General features: G+C 33.9%; 1 protein-coding gene across 1 annotated transcript in view; it reads right to left on the bottom strand.

Annotated features, from left to right (window-relative positions):
• The window catches only part of COLGALT2 (collagen beta(1-O)galactosyltransferase 2), a 138,639-nt gene that overhangs the window by 43,551 nt on the left and 77,656 nt on the right, over positions 1-17,432 (bottom strand). Inside the window, exons 3-5 of the mRNA XM_072648410.1 lie at positions 14,635-14,745; positions 12,164-12,281; positions 1,627-1,761 (exon numbers count right to left, since the gene is read on the bottom strand). Coding sequence (XP_072504511.1) covers positions 1,627-1,761; positions 12,164-12,281; positions 14,635-14,745 — 364 coding nt within the window. The remainder of the gene's footprint in view (positions 1-1,626; positions 1,762-12,163; positions 12,282-14,634; positions 14,746-17,432) is intronic.

Raw genomic sequence — 17,432 nt, 5'->3', positions numbered from 1 at the left:
GATATTAGAAAAATGATGACCTCAGTTTCTCATCTATACAATGACAATGTTGAACTAGATGCCTTCTAAAGTCTTCCAGTCTAAATATAGTGAATATTTAATAATAGTTAACATTTATATGGCACTGTACTAAGCATTTTATAATTATTATCTCTTTTTATCCTCATAACAACCTTGAGAGTTAGGTGTTATTATTACTATCCCTATTATACAGATGGAGAAACTGAGGCAAATAGAAGTTAAGTGACTTGCCTAGGGTCACTAGAACCAGTTAGTATCTGAAGTCAGATTTGAACTGAGGTCCTCCTTTTCGGGTCTAGTGCTGTATCCACTGTGCCACTTAGCTGCCTTTAATAGCTAGTGTTTATATAGCATCTACTGTGTAATACAGTTATGTGTTATATAGTGCAAGGTACTGTGTTAAATGCTTTGCAAATATTTTCTCAAATTTGTCCTCACAACCCTGGGAGGTATGTGCTATTATTATCCTTATTTATAGTCAAGTGCCCAACTTCACATAGCTAGTTAAGTGTCTGAAGCTGGATTTGAACTCAGGTCTTCCTAACTTCAAACCCAGTCCAATATCCATCAAGGAACCTAGAATCTATAGTTTTATAATATTTTGTACCCCTCCCCCTTTTCCTAATCAACAGAAAAAACAATTGGAATTTTACAAAAGCAAATTTCCAAATCCTACTATGTTCTCCTTTAGTGTTCCTTTAAATTTCACAACATATGCTAATCTGTTTAAAACTCATCATTCTTAAATAGATACAGATGTCCCCAAAGTCTTAGGTCAGTCTTAAGCTATTAAAGTGTAAACCCACCCTAAGACTCTTGGGACACCCCATGTTGAATGCTCCCTGAATTTATGGTAGACAAGGCAGACAGCCAGGTTCCCAGAAAGCACAGAATCTTAGCATGGGAAAGGATGTGAGGTCCATAGGGATAATCGATTTACATCTGGAAAGAACCTCACAATTCTTCTTCAGCATGGTGCCATGGAAAGAATGCTGCATTTGGAGTCAAAAGACCTACATTCAAATTCCAGTACTGCTACTTACTAGTGTGGGGGTTTTCCCTACTAAATATGACAGAGTTTATTTTTCATCTTTATTTAAAGATGTCATTTAACTTCTCTGGTCCTGTTTCCTCACCTGAAAAATTAGAGTTTGAGCCAGATGACCTTTAAAGCTCTTCCTAGCTCTAAATCCAGGAATGTATCACCTTTTTCAATCTCCTCAATTTCCAAATGAGGAAACTGAGGTTCAGAGAAGTAAAATTAAGTAGAAAGTCATCAATTGAATCTTGCACTCAAAGCAGGAATCCCCTCTAAGTTGACCCAGCACAGAGCCTGGTACATGGTAAACACTTTACAAATGACCGCTGACTTGTTGAGTTGACTCATCCAACTTTTCCTTGAAAACTTTCACCACTTTCAGAGAAGAGGAACTCATCACTTCTATGATGCCACAGGCAAGAAATTTTTATTTAGCTAGACAGCAATTTCTTTCTGAAAAAAAAAAACTTGCACGTTTGTTTCACAATAGAGTTGGGGAACAAAGAAAAAGATGGTTATGGATCCAGCATTGCTTCATTACTATCCATGACCTTCAAGGCACTTACCTGAGGGGTGATTCCACACCAGAAATTAGAGTAGAGGCTTCGAGATTCCAGCATTGGGGCCACAATAGTCTTGTTTTCAGAGATCATCAGATTGAGGGTTTGTGGATTAGTCAAGAAATTGTCAACATCTATAAACTTAGTAGAGAAGGGGAAAAAAGTGAGACATTTTTCAATGGCAGATAAAAGGATATGGATATAACACTCATAAAATTATTCCTCATATACAAAGCTAGTTATGTCAGACTCCCCTCTCCAGAAGTAGTAACTGAGAAATTTTTGAAAAGTATACTAATGTCTAAATACAAGACTCACAGATTCAATTTCATATAACTAAACTTTTTATTCTTGGTCTCAGTTGAAGTCTGGTTTCTATCCCTACATCCCCTAAGACAGACTTTTGTCAGGTATAGTCAAGACATAAAGTTCACTACCCAAGTTGGCGTGGAATCAATCATCGATAATACTTTATTATCATGGATAGCATCTCAGTTTACAGAATTGCATTATATCTAATATTACTCAATGAAGTAATTATTAAAGATTATTTTCCTGATGTAGATACAATAAAATTTGCATTCAGAAACTTCTGGACATTTTTAAGTCAATCCTCTATTTACCAAAAATACTGGTCAATCAATAAATATTTATTAAACAATAATTATGTGCCAGGGACTGTGCTGTGCATTTTTCATATGATTTTTATGACAGTAAACATGGTATAGTAACCAGAAAGCAACTGGAACCACCTGTGTTTAGGTCTTGTTCCTGTTACACACTACTTGTGGGACCTTAACTTTTCAGTGTCTCAAACAACTCTTGCAAACTGTTAAGTTGCTGTACAATGGACCAACCTGCATTAGTTGAGAGAGCTTCCTCAACAGGTGTTTACAAATCAGATTAAATCACAGGACCAGTAAAAAGTGTCTATAATGTTAAATAAGCTTTTTAAAATTTTTATTTTCTTTTTAAATTAACAAGCATTTATTTCTTCTACCTCCTATTTTCCTTCCCCACAAACTGAAAAGAAAAAGAAAAGTGAATCTGGTAATAAATATCCATAGATAATTAAAAGAAATTCCCATATTTTCCATGTCCAAAAATGTGTGCTCTGCATCTTGCCTCCATCACCTTTCCATCAAGCGGTGCATGATATGCTTCATCTTTAGAATCATGGTTGGTTACTGTATTGACCAGACTTCATCAGTCATTCAAAGTTATTTGTCTTTAAAATATTGTTCTCCTGGATCTGTTCAGATCACATACATCTTCTGGGTTTCTCTGAAACCATCCTTTTAGTCATTTTTTACAGGACCATAATATTCCATTACATTCACAGTTTATAATTTGTTCAGCCCAATTGATAGACATTCCCTTAGTTTCCTGTTCTTTGACACTTCTAAAAGAACTGCTATAAATACTTTTTCTACATAAAGATTTTTTTCCCTCTTTCTTTAATCTCTTTGGAGAAGGGTATACAACTTAGTGTTGTGTCATAGCTCCGAATTGCTTTCCAATTTTTCCAATTGGCTGTACCAATTCATAGAACACCTGTTTTCCCACAGCCCTGCCAATGTTTGTCTTTGTCCCTTTTTTTGGTCATCTTTGCTGGCTTTTCAGGTGTGAAATGAAATCTCAAAGTTGCTTTAATTTGCATTTCTTTATTAATGACTTGGGGCATTTTTTGTGTTTGTTTATAATTTGGATTTCTTCTTTTAAAAACTGCTTGCTCTTTTCATTTGACCATGTATCAATTACCAAATGACTCATTTTTATAAATTTGGGTCAGTTCTGTTTATCTTGGAAATGAGACCTTTATCAGAGAAATTTGCTGCAAAAAATTTTTTTTTGCCAATTGACTTCTAAATATTCTTAATAAAATGTTATTTTCTACAAAATATGCTGTTGATTTGTATAGTGAAGAAATGATGTAAAATACTAAATTCTTTTCTTGGGGGTGGAGTAAAGTGTGCATCCAGAGGAAAATAAGAATTTTGTCTATAATGGAATTCTCTGCACCAGAATCTTAGTGACAGCCAAGATCAAACAAACAGCAGACCTTATAATTTTTGTCCCCTGCGTAAGCAACCCCCTAAAAACCCAACTTATCTTGGATGTCTAGGTTACATAACAGAAGTAAGTTCACCAAAGCTTGTGGAAAGCAGGTCTTTCAGTTTTCACAGGGATAATCAGAGAATTCTTGTCCTTGATTCACAGGAGTAGCACAGATGTGCATACAGCTGTTCTACTCTTAGGCAACATAAGTTGCATTGAAACAAGTACACTCTTGAGAGGACAAAGTTGATGCCTACACAACCAAGCCAGCACTTTTCTGAATTATTCTAAAAGACTCAAGGAAAAAATGTTGGAACCAATTCAAAGACAATAATTTCCCCTTAGAATTGAGCATAATCAGTAGAAGAGATTGTGGGAACAAAGCGGAAGAGACTCCACTATGTCCCTAAACATTTGGAATATGCATGTTCTGGGGGACAAAAGCAAAAATGGAACAGAATTTCACATTTTAACTGTAGCAAAGAAGGTTTAGCTTTCATAAGAATCATTCTGTTTTGGATGAATTAGAGAAATCTTTCTTCTGAAGAGCTCAGGACTGTTCAGACATTTTGCCTTATTCAAAGCTTCCCATAAGGATATAGATTCTTTAGTGCCATTTCTCATACTGTAGGAAGGCACAGTAGAGCTGTGCAAAGGACCATTTTTTCACCAACTGAAACAGAGAGTTATTAGTGAGGCTAGGACTAAAATTGGGAATCCTGATCACTATTCCTATTCCATTTAATTTCCATTTATATCTTTCCATGATTTAAAAAATAAGCATCCAAAGTGGCAGAAAGAGAACACAAGGAAGTAAAACTCTTTACAACTCTCCCTCACCTTGAAAATAGTAATAGTCAATAAAATGAAATCACACATCTAGAAAAATCCAAAAAGACAATGAGCAAACAAAATGATTGCAATAGAAACAATAAAAAGAAACCATATTTCTAGAAAAAATTTAAAAGGCAATGAGCAAACCAAAGAAAAACTGTAATACAATTTTAAAAATAGAAATTTAAGTGAAGCAAGATGGACAAATTCCTGGAAAAAGACCTAAGGAAGAAACACTAGAAACAATGCAAGGAAATTCCAAAAGGTGAATCTTCTCAAAGAAGGAAATCTTTCAAGGAAGCTTCAAACTTATTAAAAATCAAGTCCTGGGAGAAATTAAAGGAATATATGATTTTAACTAATAAATCTCAGATACAGTTAAAGGACTATCTGAACACAACAAAGAAAACTGTGCGATTAAAACCTGAATTCAACTTTAAAAGTCTCTCATGGAGATATTTAAAAATTTATGAAAAATGGAAAATAACATAGAAATATCATTAGAAGTAGAAAAGAAAAACAAATGTAGCAGAATGAAGAATGATAGTGGAGCCAATATGGAAGAATTGAATAATTGAACTGGAAAATATTTGGAAACAATGTGGGAAAAAGTTACAGAGCTTGAAGACTAGGAGACTGACTGTTACAAATGATAGTGTCCCTAAACAGAGCAAAAGGAAATAACTTACGACATCACTTTTCAAGGAGTTATTCAAGAAACTTCCCAGTACTCTCAATAATAAGTGATATTCTACATATGAGAAAAATCCAAAGAGCTATAATAAGAATAAATTTAAAATTCAAATTCAACCAGGCAGATTATCTTCAAATTTCAAAACCACAGTGATAAAATAAATCATCTTTTAAGCCACCTTGAAGAAGAAAGAAATCGCAAATGAAAGTACCAAAATAGAAAAGTCAAAAGAAGCTGAAATAAAACTTGTGCCAACTAATCAGTCACTCAACAAGCATATATTAAGCTCCTACTATGTGCCAGGTACTGCATTAGGTGCTGGAGATGCAGAGAAAAAAATCAAACAATCCCTGCTCTCAAGAAGCTTATACTCTAGGAGAGGAGACATCACGTATTAAGTTTATTCAGAATGTATATGCAGAATAAACACAAAATAAATGGGGGGAAACAAGAAAGGCAACATGAGAAAGGTGCTCCTTATGTCTCATTGTGAAGGATGAATATTAGGGATTTTGTGAGGCAGAGGGAAGAATCCCTAGCATGCTAACACATATAAGTTTAGAAAACATGAACCTCAATTTCAGAATCAATTTCTAAGTATTTCATTTGAAAGAGATTGACATTTAAAATTCAAAACAATTCCAAAGAATTAATGGAGAAAAGGACTCAGATGTTAATATCTTTCCAAACTAGGTTACAATTGAAACTGTAATGTAAGAGATACAAATCTCCAAAGATTTAAGTCATATATTTGAAAAAGTTTTTCAGGTTCATAAAGAAAAAGGTGGTGAAAAGACAGAAGCTGTTGAATCTAAAAGAGAACATCTGTCTTTCATCAACTAGGGATAAAGTGTCAAGGAAACTTGCACATGCAATCACATAAAATATAGTAATTATACCTAGTTTTGTGAAATTAACTTTAGTTACCAAAATAATAAATCAAAATATGAAAGTTTAACTTGTCTTCCAACAATATAAAATAATTGCAAAAAGGGTAAGTCAATGATAAATTTAATGTTAAGTGTAAATGAACTGCATCTCCTTGTAAAGAGAAAAATGTCATAAAATATACTTGAAACTAAAATGAATCATTGTTGTCTACGGAAAATATATTGAATGCAAATATTTATGCATATCATTTTAACAATAGTCAATCAAAGGAAAGCTGGGGCAACAATGAATGGGATCACGCATATGAATAGTGGCCAAATTCATAAAATAAAATCTCAGAGTTTTATTAGAAATATAAAACTAATAATGGCAAAGTTCACACTGCATTATCAGAATATCATAAATGAGTTGCTGATTTGAACAGATTAATGAAAAAGCTGTTATAGATATGTGGAGAAAATTATGGGAAAGTGATAATGATAACTCACATTCATGTAACATCAGTTTGATTTGATCCTCATATTAACCTTATGAGATAGGTATTATTATTATGTAAATATTTATAAATAATTACAAAATTTAAAATACAGTAACATAAATCCATTTGTGTTTTTGCATAGGTGGTCTCTGATGTCTAGAATCCAATCCCTAGAATCCCCAGATTTCTTGAAAGCATAGCCAAGGTGCTACTTACTAACCAAGGCCTTTCTTAAATTAACCAGTTAATAAATACTTATCACACAACTATTATGTGTCAGCCACTGTGCTAAGTACACGTATGTTGCAATTATTTATTTATGTATGAGTCACATCTGCCTACTAGTATGTAAGATTCTTGAAAGCAAAGACTTTACTTTTAAATCCTTGTATCACCCTCCGTATCTATCATGATGCCTTGCCAAAAACACTAGCTAAAGGTGTATTGAATTGACAATCCATAGGAAGCAGTCAAAACAGTTGCAATAGGCAAACATAAAGTCCTCAATGCCTTTATTACACAAGGGGAAAGGAGGAACAAACAAGTTGGGTCTGTAACTAGAAAAATATATCAGATAAGGAACAATATTTAAATAAAAAAAACAACCAAAAACACAGTCGAAATCAAAGGAGATCAACAAAACAGAAAGCAAGTTCAAATGTGAAGACCAACTACAATATTATAGCAAAGAAATAAATGCCTATCAGGCAATATCTGAGAAGTACATCAGAGGGAAGAGAAAGGAAAAGGCAAGAAATAGCTAAAACTGGATTTCTTCATAAGCTTTTCTGGCAAGTAGCAGTTGAGGATAGCCACCCGAATTAGGGTGTTGGCTAACTGGAAGACAAATGCATCTGGCCAAGCACTGCAGGATCATGGGTAAGGGCAAGAAAGTCTGTAATTAAAGTCTTGTCATTAAGATCAATAGCACAGATCTCACTTAGGAGCCCCAATGAGATATTCCTCAATAAAAATGGTAGGAAATTAGTGATGGCAATTAGTAGGGCAAGTTAGCAACAAGAGCTACAAGAAGACAAAGCATCTTACTGTCAGTTGATACTGTGGGCAAGAGGAATGTTGCAATGTTCTGAAGAATTTGTACTATGTTTTTTTTTTCCCCCAGAAGCAATTAAAGTATCTATACACAAAATGCAAGTTAATTGCCCCTCAAAGGAAGAAAGGTAAAACTACTCTCCAGATTATTTATTAAAGGAATTTTATTATTTATTATATTATATTAAACAAATTAGACAAATTTATAAAATTTTATATATAATAAATAAATGTATACATACATGTACACATGTGATGCATGATATGATAGTATATATCATAATAATATATGAAATATAATGTATAATATATCATCATACAAATGTATTATTTATTAAGGAGAATCAAGTAGTTTTGCTTAAATTTAAGCAGCTGGTTTAAAAGCTGATTGGATGTCTATGCAAAATCCAACACTGATATGTTGTGTGGTTGGCCACCAGTCTGCCTAAGGTGGAAATAACTAGCTCAGGCAGGAAAGACTGGGAAACTTTCAGACTGATTGTGATTCAAATTGGTATTAGACCCATGAGTGGCCATTACATTTCCAGCCTGGGACAGATTGAAAGACCAAGTCCCCAAATATAACATAGTACAATATAGATCATTTAAATAGCTAAAAAAGAGCATTCATTTATAAAATTGTGTTAATTTATAATTTTTAAAACATCAAAATAAAACAGAAAAATGATAAATGCTGAAGATGTGGTGAAATTGGAACTCATTGTTGGTGGAGTTATGAACTGATCCAACCATTCTGTAGAGCAGTTTGGAACTATGCCTAAAGGGCTATAAAACTGTACATACATTTTGACCTAGTAATACTACTTCTAGGTCTGCATCCCAAGGAGATCATACAAATAGGAAAAGGATCCACATGTACAAAACATAGCAAGCTCTTTTTGTGGTAGCAAAGAATTGGAAATTGAGAGGATGCCCATCAACTGGAGAATGGCTGAACAAGTGGTGGTATATGGGTGTAACTCATGTTACATTATGCTATAAAAAATAATGAGCAGGTGGACTTCAGAAAGACCTGGCAAGACTTATATGAACTGATGCTGAGTGAAGTGAGCAGAACAAGGGAGAATATTGTACATGGTAACAACCACATTGTGTGATGACTAACTTTGACAGACTCATCTCTTGTTAGCAGTGCAAGGATCTAAGACAATTCCAAAAGAGTCATGATGGAAAATGCTATTCACATGCAGAAAAAAGAACTCTGGAGTCTGAATGTAGATTGAAGAGGGGAATGACAGGGAAAAAATTTGGAACTCAAAATCTTATGGAAGTCAATGTTGAAAACCAAAAATAAATAAATAAATTTATTTTTAAAAAGAGTAGTGATAACAGTTATAAAAAAAAATCACGATAGAAGGAATTTCCTTAATATGACTAAAAGACATTTTTCAAAACCAAGAGTCTTCATAAGTAACAGAGGAACATTAGGAGCATTGTTACCATTGCTGGTACAAAATCAGGAGTTCTACTGTCACCCCTTTTACTTAATATAATTTTAAAAATACTAGCTATAGTAACAGGGACAGAAATAGGAATAGGGATTAGATCTATGATAGTAGAAGGAACTCTTTGGACAGGTTCTACTTGGTAGAAGAAACTGCTAGATAAGAAAGTTTCCTCTATCAATACAAGTTGGCACCTTATCTACAATTTATAGTCTTAGAAAGTTACCTAGAGTAGTGGTATCATATTCAAAGAGAATCAGCTCCCTGTAGGCCACATATGGACTTAGAAAACCACAAATTAACATTATCTATATTGTATTTTTATTCATTTTGTCAAATATTTCCCATCCACATTTTAATTTGGTTTAACACCACTAGGGATTTTTGCTTGCTGTCTATAGGCCAAGAGTTTGATACCTTTGACTTAACCAAGAGGTTAACTGACTTGCCCTGAAATGTATGAGATATTTACAAATAAAATTTCAAAATGATTTCCAAAATAAGTAAAGAACCAAACAGAGGGATATTCACTATATGAGTCTAAGATGATGAATGTAATTTAAAAATGTTGATATTTCCCAAATCAATTTATAGATTTTTCTTAGACTATATAAATTAGTAATATAAATTTTAAATGAAAAAATCAAAGGGACAAAAATATCAAAGGGTAAGAAAAAAATGAATGGGAGCTTGGCTTGTCAGATTTGAAACATACTATAAAATAGCATTTATTTTAAAAAACCATCTGCTCTTGGATTCTCAGTATATAAAAACAGATCTATAGAACAGAACACAGATTCTAGAAATAAAAGCAAACTGATAGAAAAGATAAATGTTTGATAAACTCAAAGCTATTAATCTTTGAGGAAAGATACCATTTCTCCATAACAGTTGTCAAGAAAGGTGGATAGCAATATGGCAAAAACCAAGTCTAAATGCTAAAGACCAAATGCACCTTATGGTCTATTGCTTTGACTGCACAGGATCTTTGCTTTCATGGATGAATTTAATCCTTCCATGGATATTTGTCACAATTCTTTTATAGCATGGAGACAGGAACCACGATGGCTTAAAAAATTCATCATTTTCAGACGATGAGCTTCTCTAAATAGCTGACCTTGTCCTCAAATGATAAATATCTTCAAACTCTTACTCAAAACTTATCCAGCTTGATTTGATCTTCAAGAACTTATGTTCCAAGAATACTGAGAGCCTTTGAAAACAGTGGGTAACCTCTTGACACCATATCCAACAATAAATTCTAATTATGTCAGTGTAATTAAAAATCTTTTTACATAAAGAGAATTGTATGTTCACTTTAGATGTAGAAGAAGGATAACTTTTTTATCTAAATAATAAATGGAAGAAATCGATGAAGACAAAGTAGATGGACGCAACAACATAAAAATATTCTGGGAAATGAAAACTAATAAACTTTTTTTTAAGAAAAAAAGCAATAGATTGATTTTTTTCTGCAATTAATCTAATTACAAGCTTTAAGATCTAGGGTCTTTAAGGTGTTGAAAAAAAAGTTACAAAAGCACCAAGAAATTTAGAATAGATAAATGAATATGAATAGAAAATTTTATCAACTTAAAATAAAGGGCTGCATCATTTTAAAAAACACAACTTAGACTAGAAAAGAAGGGGAGCAGTTTCAGATTTTTGGGGAAAATTTAGTCAGATAAAAGATAGAAGAGATCACAAAAAGACAAAACCTACCATTTTACTTCTATGAAATCAAAGAACTTTTGCAAAAACAAAGTCAGTATAAAGAGAATGTACATTAATGAGAGAAAAATCTTTACTTCAAATATCTTTGATAAAGGTCTGATAAGTTTCTATCAATTCCCTGTACACCTTGGATATAAGACCAAGAGCCATTACCGATACATAAATGATCAGAGGATCTCGTTGATGAGTCATTTTCAATCATGTCCTATTCTTTGTGACCCATATTGTGGGTTTTCTTGACAAAGATCATGGAATGGTTTGTCATTTCTTTCTCCAGCTCATCTTACAGATGAGGGAAGTGACACAAACAGGGTTAAGTGACTTGCCCAGGGTCCCAAAACTAGTAAGGGTCTGAGACCAGATTTGAATCATTCCAGGTCTGGCCTGTATTAGTGATCACAGGATATAAATAAATTGTTTTTAGAAGATGAAATAAGAGGGGTCAACAATAGATAATAAAGTGCTGCAAATCATTAATAATAGAGAATTAATAGAGAAATAATTAATAGAGAAATACAAATTGAATCATTGGGGTTTTACCATACCCTCATCAAATCAGTTAAGACAAAAATAACTAATGTTGGCCCCCTAATAGACTATTGGTGGATTTGGTGCAATGTTGGAAAAATACTTAAACTATTAAACTCTTCATACCCCCAGCAATACCACTGTTGGCCATTAACCATAAGGAGGCCAAAGATTTCTAAAATATGCATGCTAGTACTTTTTGTTTTAGTAAGAAGCAGGAGGTAAATTAGTTGTTCATTAATTAAGAAGTGGCTGAATAAAATGAGAGTTATTCTTGCACCATAAAGGAAATGATGAATTAGAAGAATTCAGAGACTTTTGAACTGTTGCAGCATAAGGCAGAACCAGGAGAACAATACACACACTGATAATATAATGTAATATAATGAAATATATATATTATATTATAATATCATGAATATAATGTAATATAATGAAAAGCATTAGAACTCAGAGGAATGCCATGACCAACTTTGATTCCAGAGTTCTGATGATCATCGGATCAGGCACTACAGTATGGTGGTCTAGTGAATGGAGTGCTGGGCCTGAAGTCAGAAAGACCTGAGTTCAAATCCAGCTGCAGACACTTACTCGCTTGTGTGACCCTAGGCAAATCACTTAAGCTCAGTTTCTTTACCTAAAAAATGAGGGGTTATATCATCTATGACCTACCGTCTTTTCCATTTCTAAACCTATGAGCCTGAGAACCTATGAGGCTGAACACAAAAGACCCATTTTGATTTCATCGCACACAACGTTAGGCAATTGCTTTGGATATGCTCAAGAAATCAAAACATCTGCTTTTACCAGGATGTAGTCTGACCATTTTTCCCTCGCAGTTCGAAGGGCAGCCTGCCGCAGTTTCATCACATGGGTAAACCGGGAGCTTGGCCAGTGCTTTGGTCCAATTTCATCAGGATAAGACCTAAGACAGAAGGGAAGGATGATTGCATTCCTGCTTTATTTCAACTTGTGGGGCAGCTGCTCAAAACACTCATCTACTTTCTCCTTTATTTTAATGAAAGAAGTGAAGGAAAAGCTAGGGAACAATCACCTCAAGTAAACCCCAAACATCTGGATGTAGAGATTCCCAGAGGAGACAAACCCTATTCCTATTCCCGAGTTTCTGAACAAGTGTCTCCGCAGAAACTCTTGAAGTGAGACTATGAACAGAGCAAGTAGAATTTGTTCCTCTTTGGTTCCAATAGCTGCCCACATCTGTGTCTTTGAGCTCTGTCAGTTCTCATAGCAAACACAAACTTACAGCTTTTAAATTACTCCACAGATGCTCAGTTTGAGGGGATATTTGCTGAAATGGGAAATACTGCCTCAATGGACCCCACTGTCCTAAATTGGTCACCAATGAAAATTCTTGTGTCATGGCTGCCACTATAGTTCTCTCTTTTTCTGACCTATAGAACACAAATTAACTCCTAGTTAATCCTACCTCCTACTCACTCAAATTCTTAAAGTAAAAAAGACCTCTTCAGAGCAGACTTCAGGTCTGCTCTTCAGCAGCAGACTGAAAAACAAACAAAAACAGAGCTAATGTTTCATCAGTGGAGTCATGATCCATATTCCCCAACATATTTTTCACTCTAATTGCTCTGAAGTCAGATAGCACTATGGCATAAGCTGATGGAGACATAGTTCCAAGGATCATACTGAATTCTTTCATCGAATTTCTCTACTTCTGCCATGGAGGTTGCTATATATCCTGCAATCATCTACACAATGCTCTTTTTCCTCATTTATTCATGAGTACCACAAAATGAGATGACCTGAAAAATGATATTTCTGGATGAACATGAAATGAAGTCTTTGGGTACACTATATATCCAGCCTAAACAACCAATAGAAGAGGCATGGCTTTGAGGATAGAGTACTGGATTTGCCATCAGGAAAGCCTTTGTTGCAATCCCACCTCTTAGCTACATAACCATAGGCAAGCCATTTACCCTCTCTGGGAATTGGGATTTTCTTATTTTCTAAATGCAGATAATAATACCTGAAGTGCCTTCCTCACAGGGTTGGTGTGAGGCTCAAATGGATGCTGAAATGGTAAAGTCCAAATGTTCCACTATCCACTCTTGTCACCAATGAGAAGTCACTTGAAAAATTCCATCGGATCTATCCAATTTAATATCTTTGTTCTTCTGATTTATCTACAAATACACTCTGGATGACCTGGATTAGCTGTATTTCTTGCCAATAGGATCTTGATAGGGGATACTTATGTTAATCATCTACCCTCTTCTTCCTCCTCATCAACATTTTTTTTTTTTTTGCAAACGACATTGTATGCTAAAACCCTTAGCCACCATGCTTTTCATTTCATTGCTGCAAAAGTAACTTTTACCTCCCCTTCTTCCTTACCCCACAATTTCCTTTTTTGAATCAACGGATTGTTTAAAGAAGTTGGGTTGCAGCTGTTGTAGTTGCATCCCAAACCTTCTCATCTTTTCCTTTCTTCTAATCTGATGTTTAATTTGATCTGGAAAGTAAATTACTTAAATGGTACTTGAAAGAAGTACAGAAAATCTTTCAGTTCCATAAAATGCCATAGAAATACTATTACATAACATGAGCTCCATGGAAGCACCCACATTTCTCTATTTTATTTGAATTTTTCTCTATCAGAATTTTGTTCTTAAATTTTGCTTGATATGTGATCTTTATACTGGATCTTGAATGTCTTTTTTCTTCATCACATAGAAATTCCCATTATATTGGAATATGTTATAATAGCTTTAATTCCTTCATCTAAAAACTGCCTATTCATATTGTTAACCCATTAACCAATTGGGGAATGACTTGTATTCTTATAAATTTTACTCAGTTCCCTATATGTTTGAGAAATGGGGCCTTTATCAGAGGAAACTTGCTGTAAAATTCCCTCCCACTCAAGTTTTCTGCTTTTCTTTTAATCTTGGATGTATTGGTTTTCTTTGTGCAAAAATCTTTTAGTTTACTGTAATCAAAATTATTCATTTTATATCATGTAATGATCTCTAATCTCTTGTTTGGAAATCACTATAATGCTAAAATCAATCTTCCTTAATCTAGAATTGGGCTGGCATTGGGGATGTCAAACAATAATGAGTAGGTTTTCCAAAAAAATGTTAGTATCTTCATTCATGGTACTATACCAGCAAAATAATGATCTTTATACTAAGAAAAATACAAAATAAATGCCCATTGGAGCTTATAATGTATTTTGAGAGAAAAGACATCAGTATAGAATGGGGAAGAGTCAGTGATTTCACTCTGATACTCACTGAGGGTCATCCATAGGCCTCCATTCCACATAGTGATATAATTTCTGCACGTTCTTTAGCCACTCTCTGAGGATCTCTGTTGTATTGTCAACATTGTGATCTGTGGCTGCCCTAGAGAAAGCATAAAATAGTCCAGTTATATCATTAGACTCAAGTAGAAGAAAAACGAAAATACAGAAGTCCTTCAACAGACTGAAGGAAGAATATTTTCTTCAAGATCATTAAAAACACCCATGTGTAAATAAACGTTATTGCACTAGACTCCTCAAAAAGTAAAAGTTTTTATTGAATTAAGCTAGAGTCATACTTCACGAATCATAGTTTTCTGTACATTTTAACAATACTTTAATATAAACTTAAGGCTTTCATGGAACATTACCCTCAATTTCATCTACACACCAGGCTCAATTCAACTGGGTCTAAGTTTTACTTTTCTTTCACAAATTATCTCAAGATACTCTTGAGAGCAAAATTCCCATGTTGCAAACACAAATAATGAGAATCAGTTGAAGCAACCAGAGAAGAGAAGACTTGAAAGGAACATGACAGCTGTTTCCAAATATCTGAAGAATGGACATGTAGAAAAGGGATCTTATTATGCTCTTTGGTTCTAGACAGCAGAACCAAGAGTGCTGTAAGTTACTAGGAAACAGATTAAAACATAGCAGGTAACAGGATCCCCTTCACTAAAAGACTTCAAGTAAAAGCTGGATCACCTTTTGCTGTGGACGCTGTAGAGAGGTTGGATTGGATGATCTCTTAGGATCCTTCCAATTCTGGGATTCTAGGATCCTGGAAGACTTCATACTGACCTTTCAATGACAATAACATTGCAGAGACAAACACAACATAGGAAAGCTTACAGTCAAAATGTTAAACTTTAATCAAGACTTACTCTAAAATGTTCTCACAGCTTTTCAACACTGGGAAATAGAAATAAGATTTATCTTCAACAATTAGTGGAACAGCTTCTTGCTGCTCCCAAAAGGAAGAAGACACCATGGGGTGCTAGAAGAAGAGACCCACAGCAGAGTGTAATCAGTCCTGCACATAGCTCCCATGGGTCCATATTTGTTAACTGCCTGTAGAACCACAGAAAAATAGACCTTTAAGAATTGAAAGAATCTGGAGTGAATCATCTCTTCCAATCTTATTTTTAGAAATGAGGAAATGGAGGCCCAGAGAAGGTGAAGAATTTGCTCAAGTTAATACTGATAGTAACAGGTTGGTTCAAGTTGACAATGAACTATTAACAATTCATTGATTATAGTGATTCAACCAGTCTTTAATTCATCTAATTGTGTTGTCAATTAGTCCTCATCTCACCATCTTACCCACAAAACTAGAATGAGCTACTTTGCAAAATACTTTAATAAAATCTACAGTTCTAATCAGTCTCCCTACCTCAGGTCTCTTCCCACTTCAATCCATTATCTCCTTAGCTTCCAAAGCAAGTGCAGGTCTGACCATATGACACACTCCCTCTCATTTGTTTCCTCATTGTCTATTTTTCAACTTCATTTTTGTCTTATTGCTGTAGCTAGCATTTTTAATGCATTATTGTATAATAGTGGAGATAATGGATATCCTTGCTTCACCCTTGTTCTTTCTGGGAAGGTTTCAGGTTTATCTCCTTTACAGATAATTCTTGCTATTTGGTTTTAGATAGATGCTGCTTATAATTTTAAGAAAAGTTCCATTTTTTCCTATTCTTTCTCGACTATTTAATTTAGATAGTCAGTTTTACTTGCATGTAATTGGGAAAAATAACTCCTAGTAATTGCATTGCTTTCATCTTCACTGGTGATGCATTCACTCCTTTTATTTTTGATACTAGTAATTTGGGTTTCTTCTTTCTTTTTTTAAAAAAAAAAATCAAATTGTTTAACCATTTCATTTTTCCTATAATAACAGCTCTTCATTTTATTTATTAGTTCAGTGATTTTTTTCTAACTTTCAATTTTATTAATCTCTTCTTTGTTTTTCAGGATGTTCATTTTGATGTTTAGTTGGGAACTTTCAATTTGTTCTTTTTTTAGTTTTATTTTTGTTGCATGTCTAATTCATCCATCTGCTCTTTTTCTCTTTTATTGATGCAAGCATTTAGAGATATAAATTTTCCCTTAAGTACTACTTTGACTTTATCCCACAAATTTTGGCATGTTGCCTCATTGTTGTCATTCTCTTTAGTGAAATCACTGATCATCTGTATGGTTTATTTTTTGACTCACTCATTCTTTAGGATCAAACTACTTAGTTTCCAATTAATTTTTAATGTATGCCACCATGGCCCTTTGTTAAATGAAATTTTCATTGCATCATGTCTGGAAAAGGTACATTTAGTATTTCTTCTTTTCTGCATTTGTTTCTGAGGTTTTTATGCCCTAACACATGGGCAACTTTCAAAAAGGTGCCCTGTACAGCTGAAAAAAAGGTATATTGTCTTCTATTCCCATTCAGTTTTCTTGAGAGGTCTATCATATATAATTTTCTAACATATTATTCATGATTTTAAACTTTTTTTAAAATTTATTTTGTCATTATATTTATCTAGCTCTGAGAGGGGAAAGTTGAGGTCCCCTAGTAGTAAAGTTTTACTATCAGTTTCATCCTATAATTCATTTAATGTTTCCTTTAAGAATTTGGATGTTATGCATTCTGGCACATGTATGTTTAGTGTTGATATTTAGCAAAATGTAGTTTCCCTGCTTATCTCCCTTAATTAAGTCTCTTTTGGCTTTTGCTTTGTCTTAGAGCATGATTGCTCCACCTGCCTTTTTTTTAACTTAAACTGAAGC

Source organism: Notamacropus eugenii, chromosome 2 (assembly GCF_028372415.1).
Source record: "Notamacropus eugenii isolate mMacEug1 chromosome 2, mMacEug1.pri_v2, whole genome shotgun sequence".
NCBI classification, from domain to species: Eukaryota; Metazoa; Chordata; class Mammalia; order Diprotodontia; family Macropodidae; genus Notamacropus; species Notamacropus eugenii.
The sequence above is the reverse complement of the archived record's forward strand: the minus strand, read 5'-3'. Positions and strand labels throughout refer to the sequence as shown.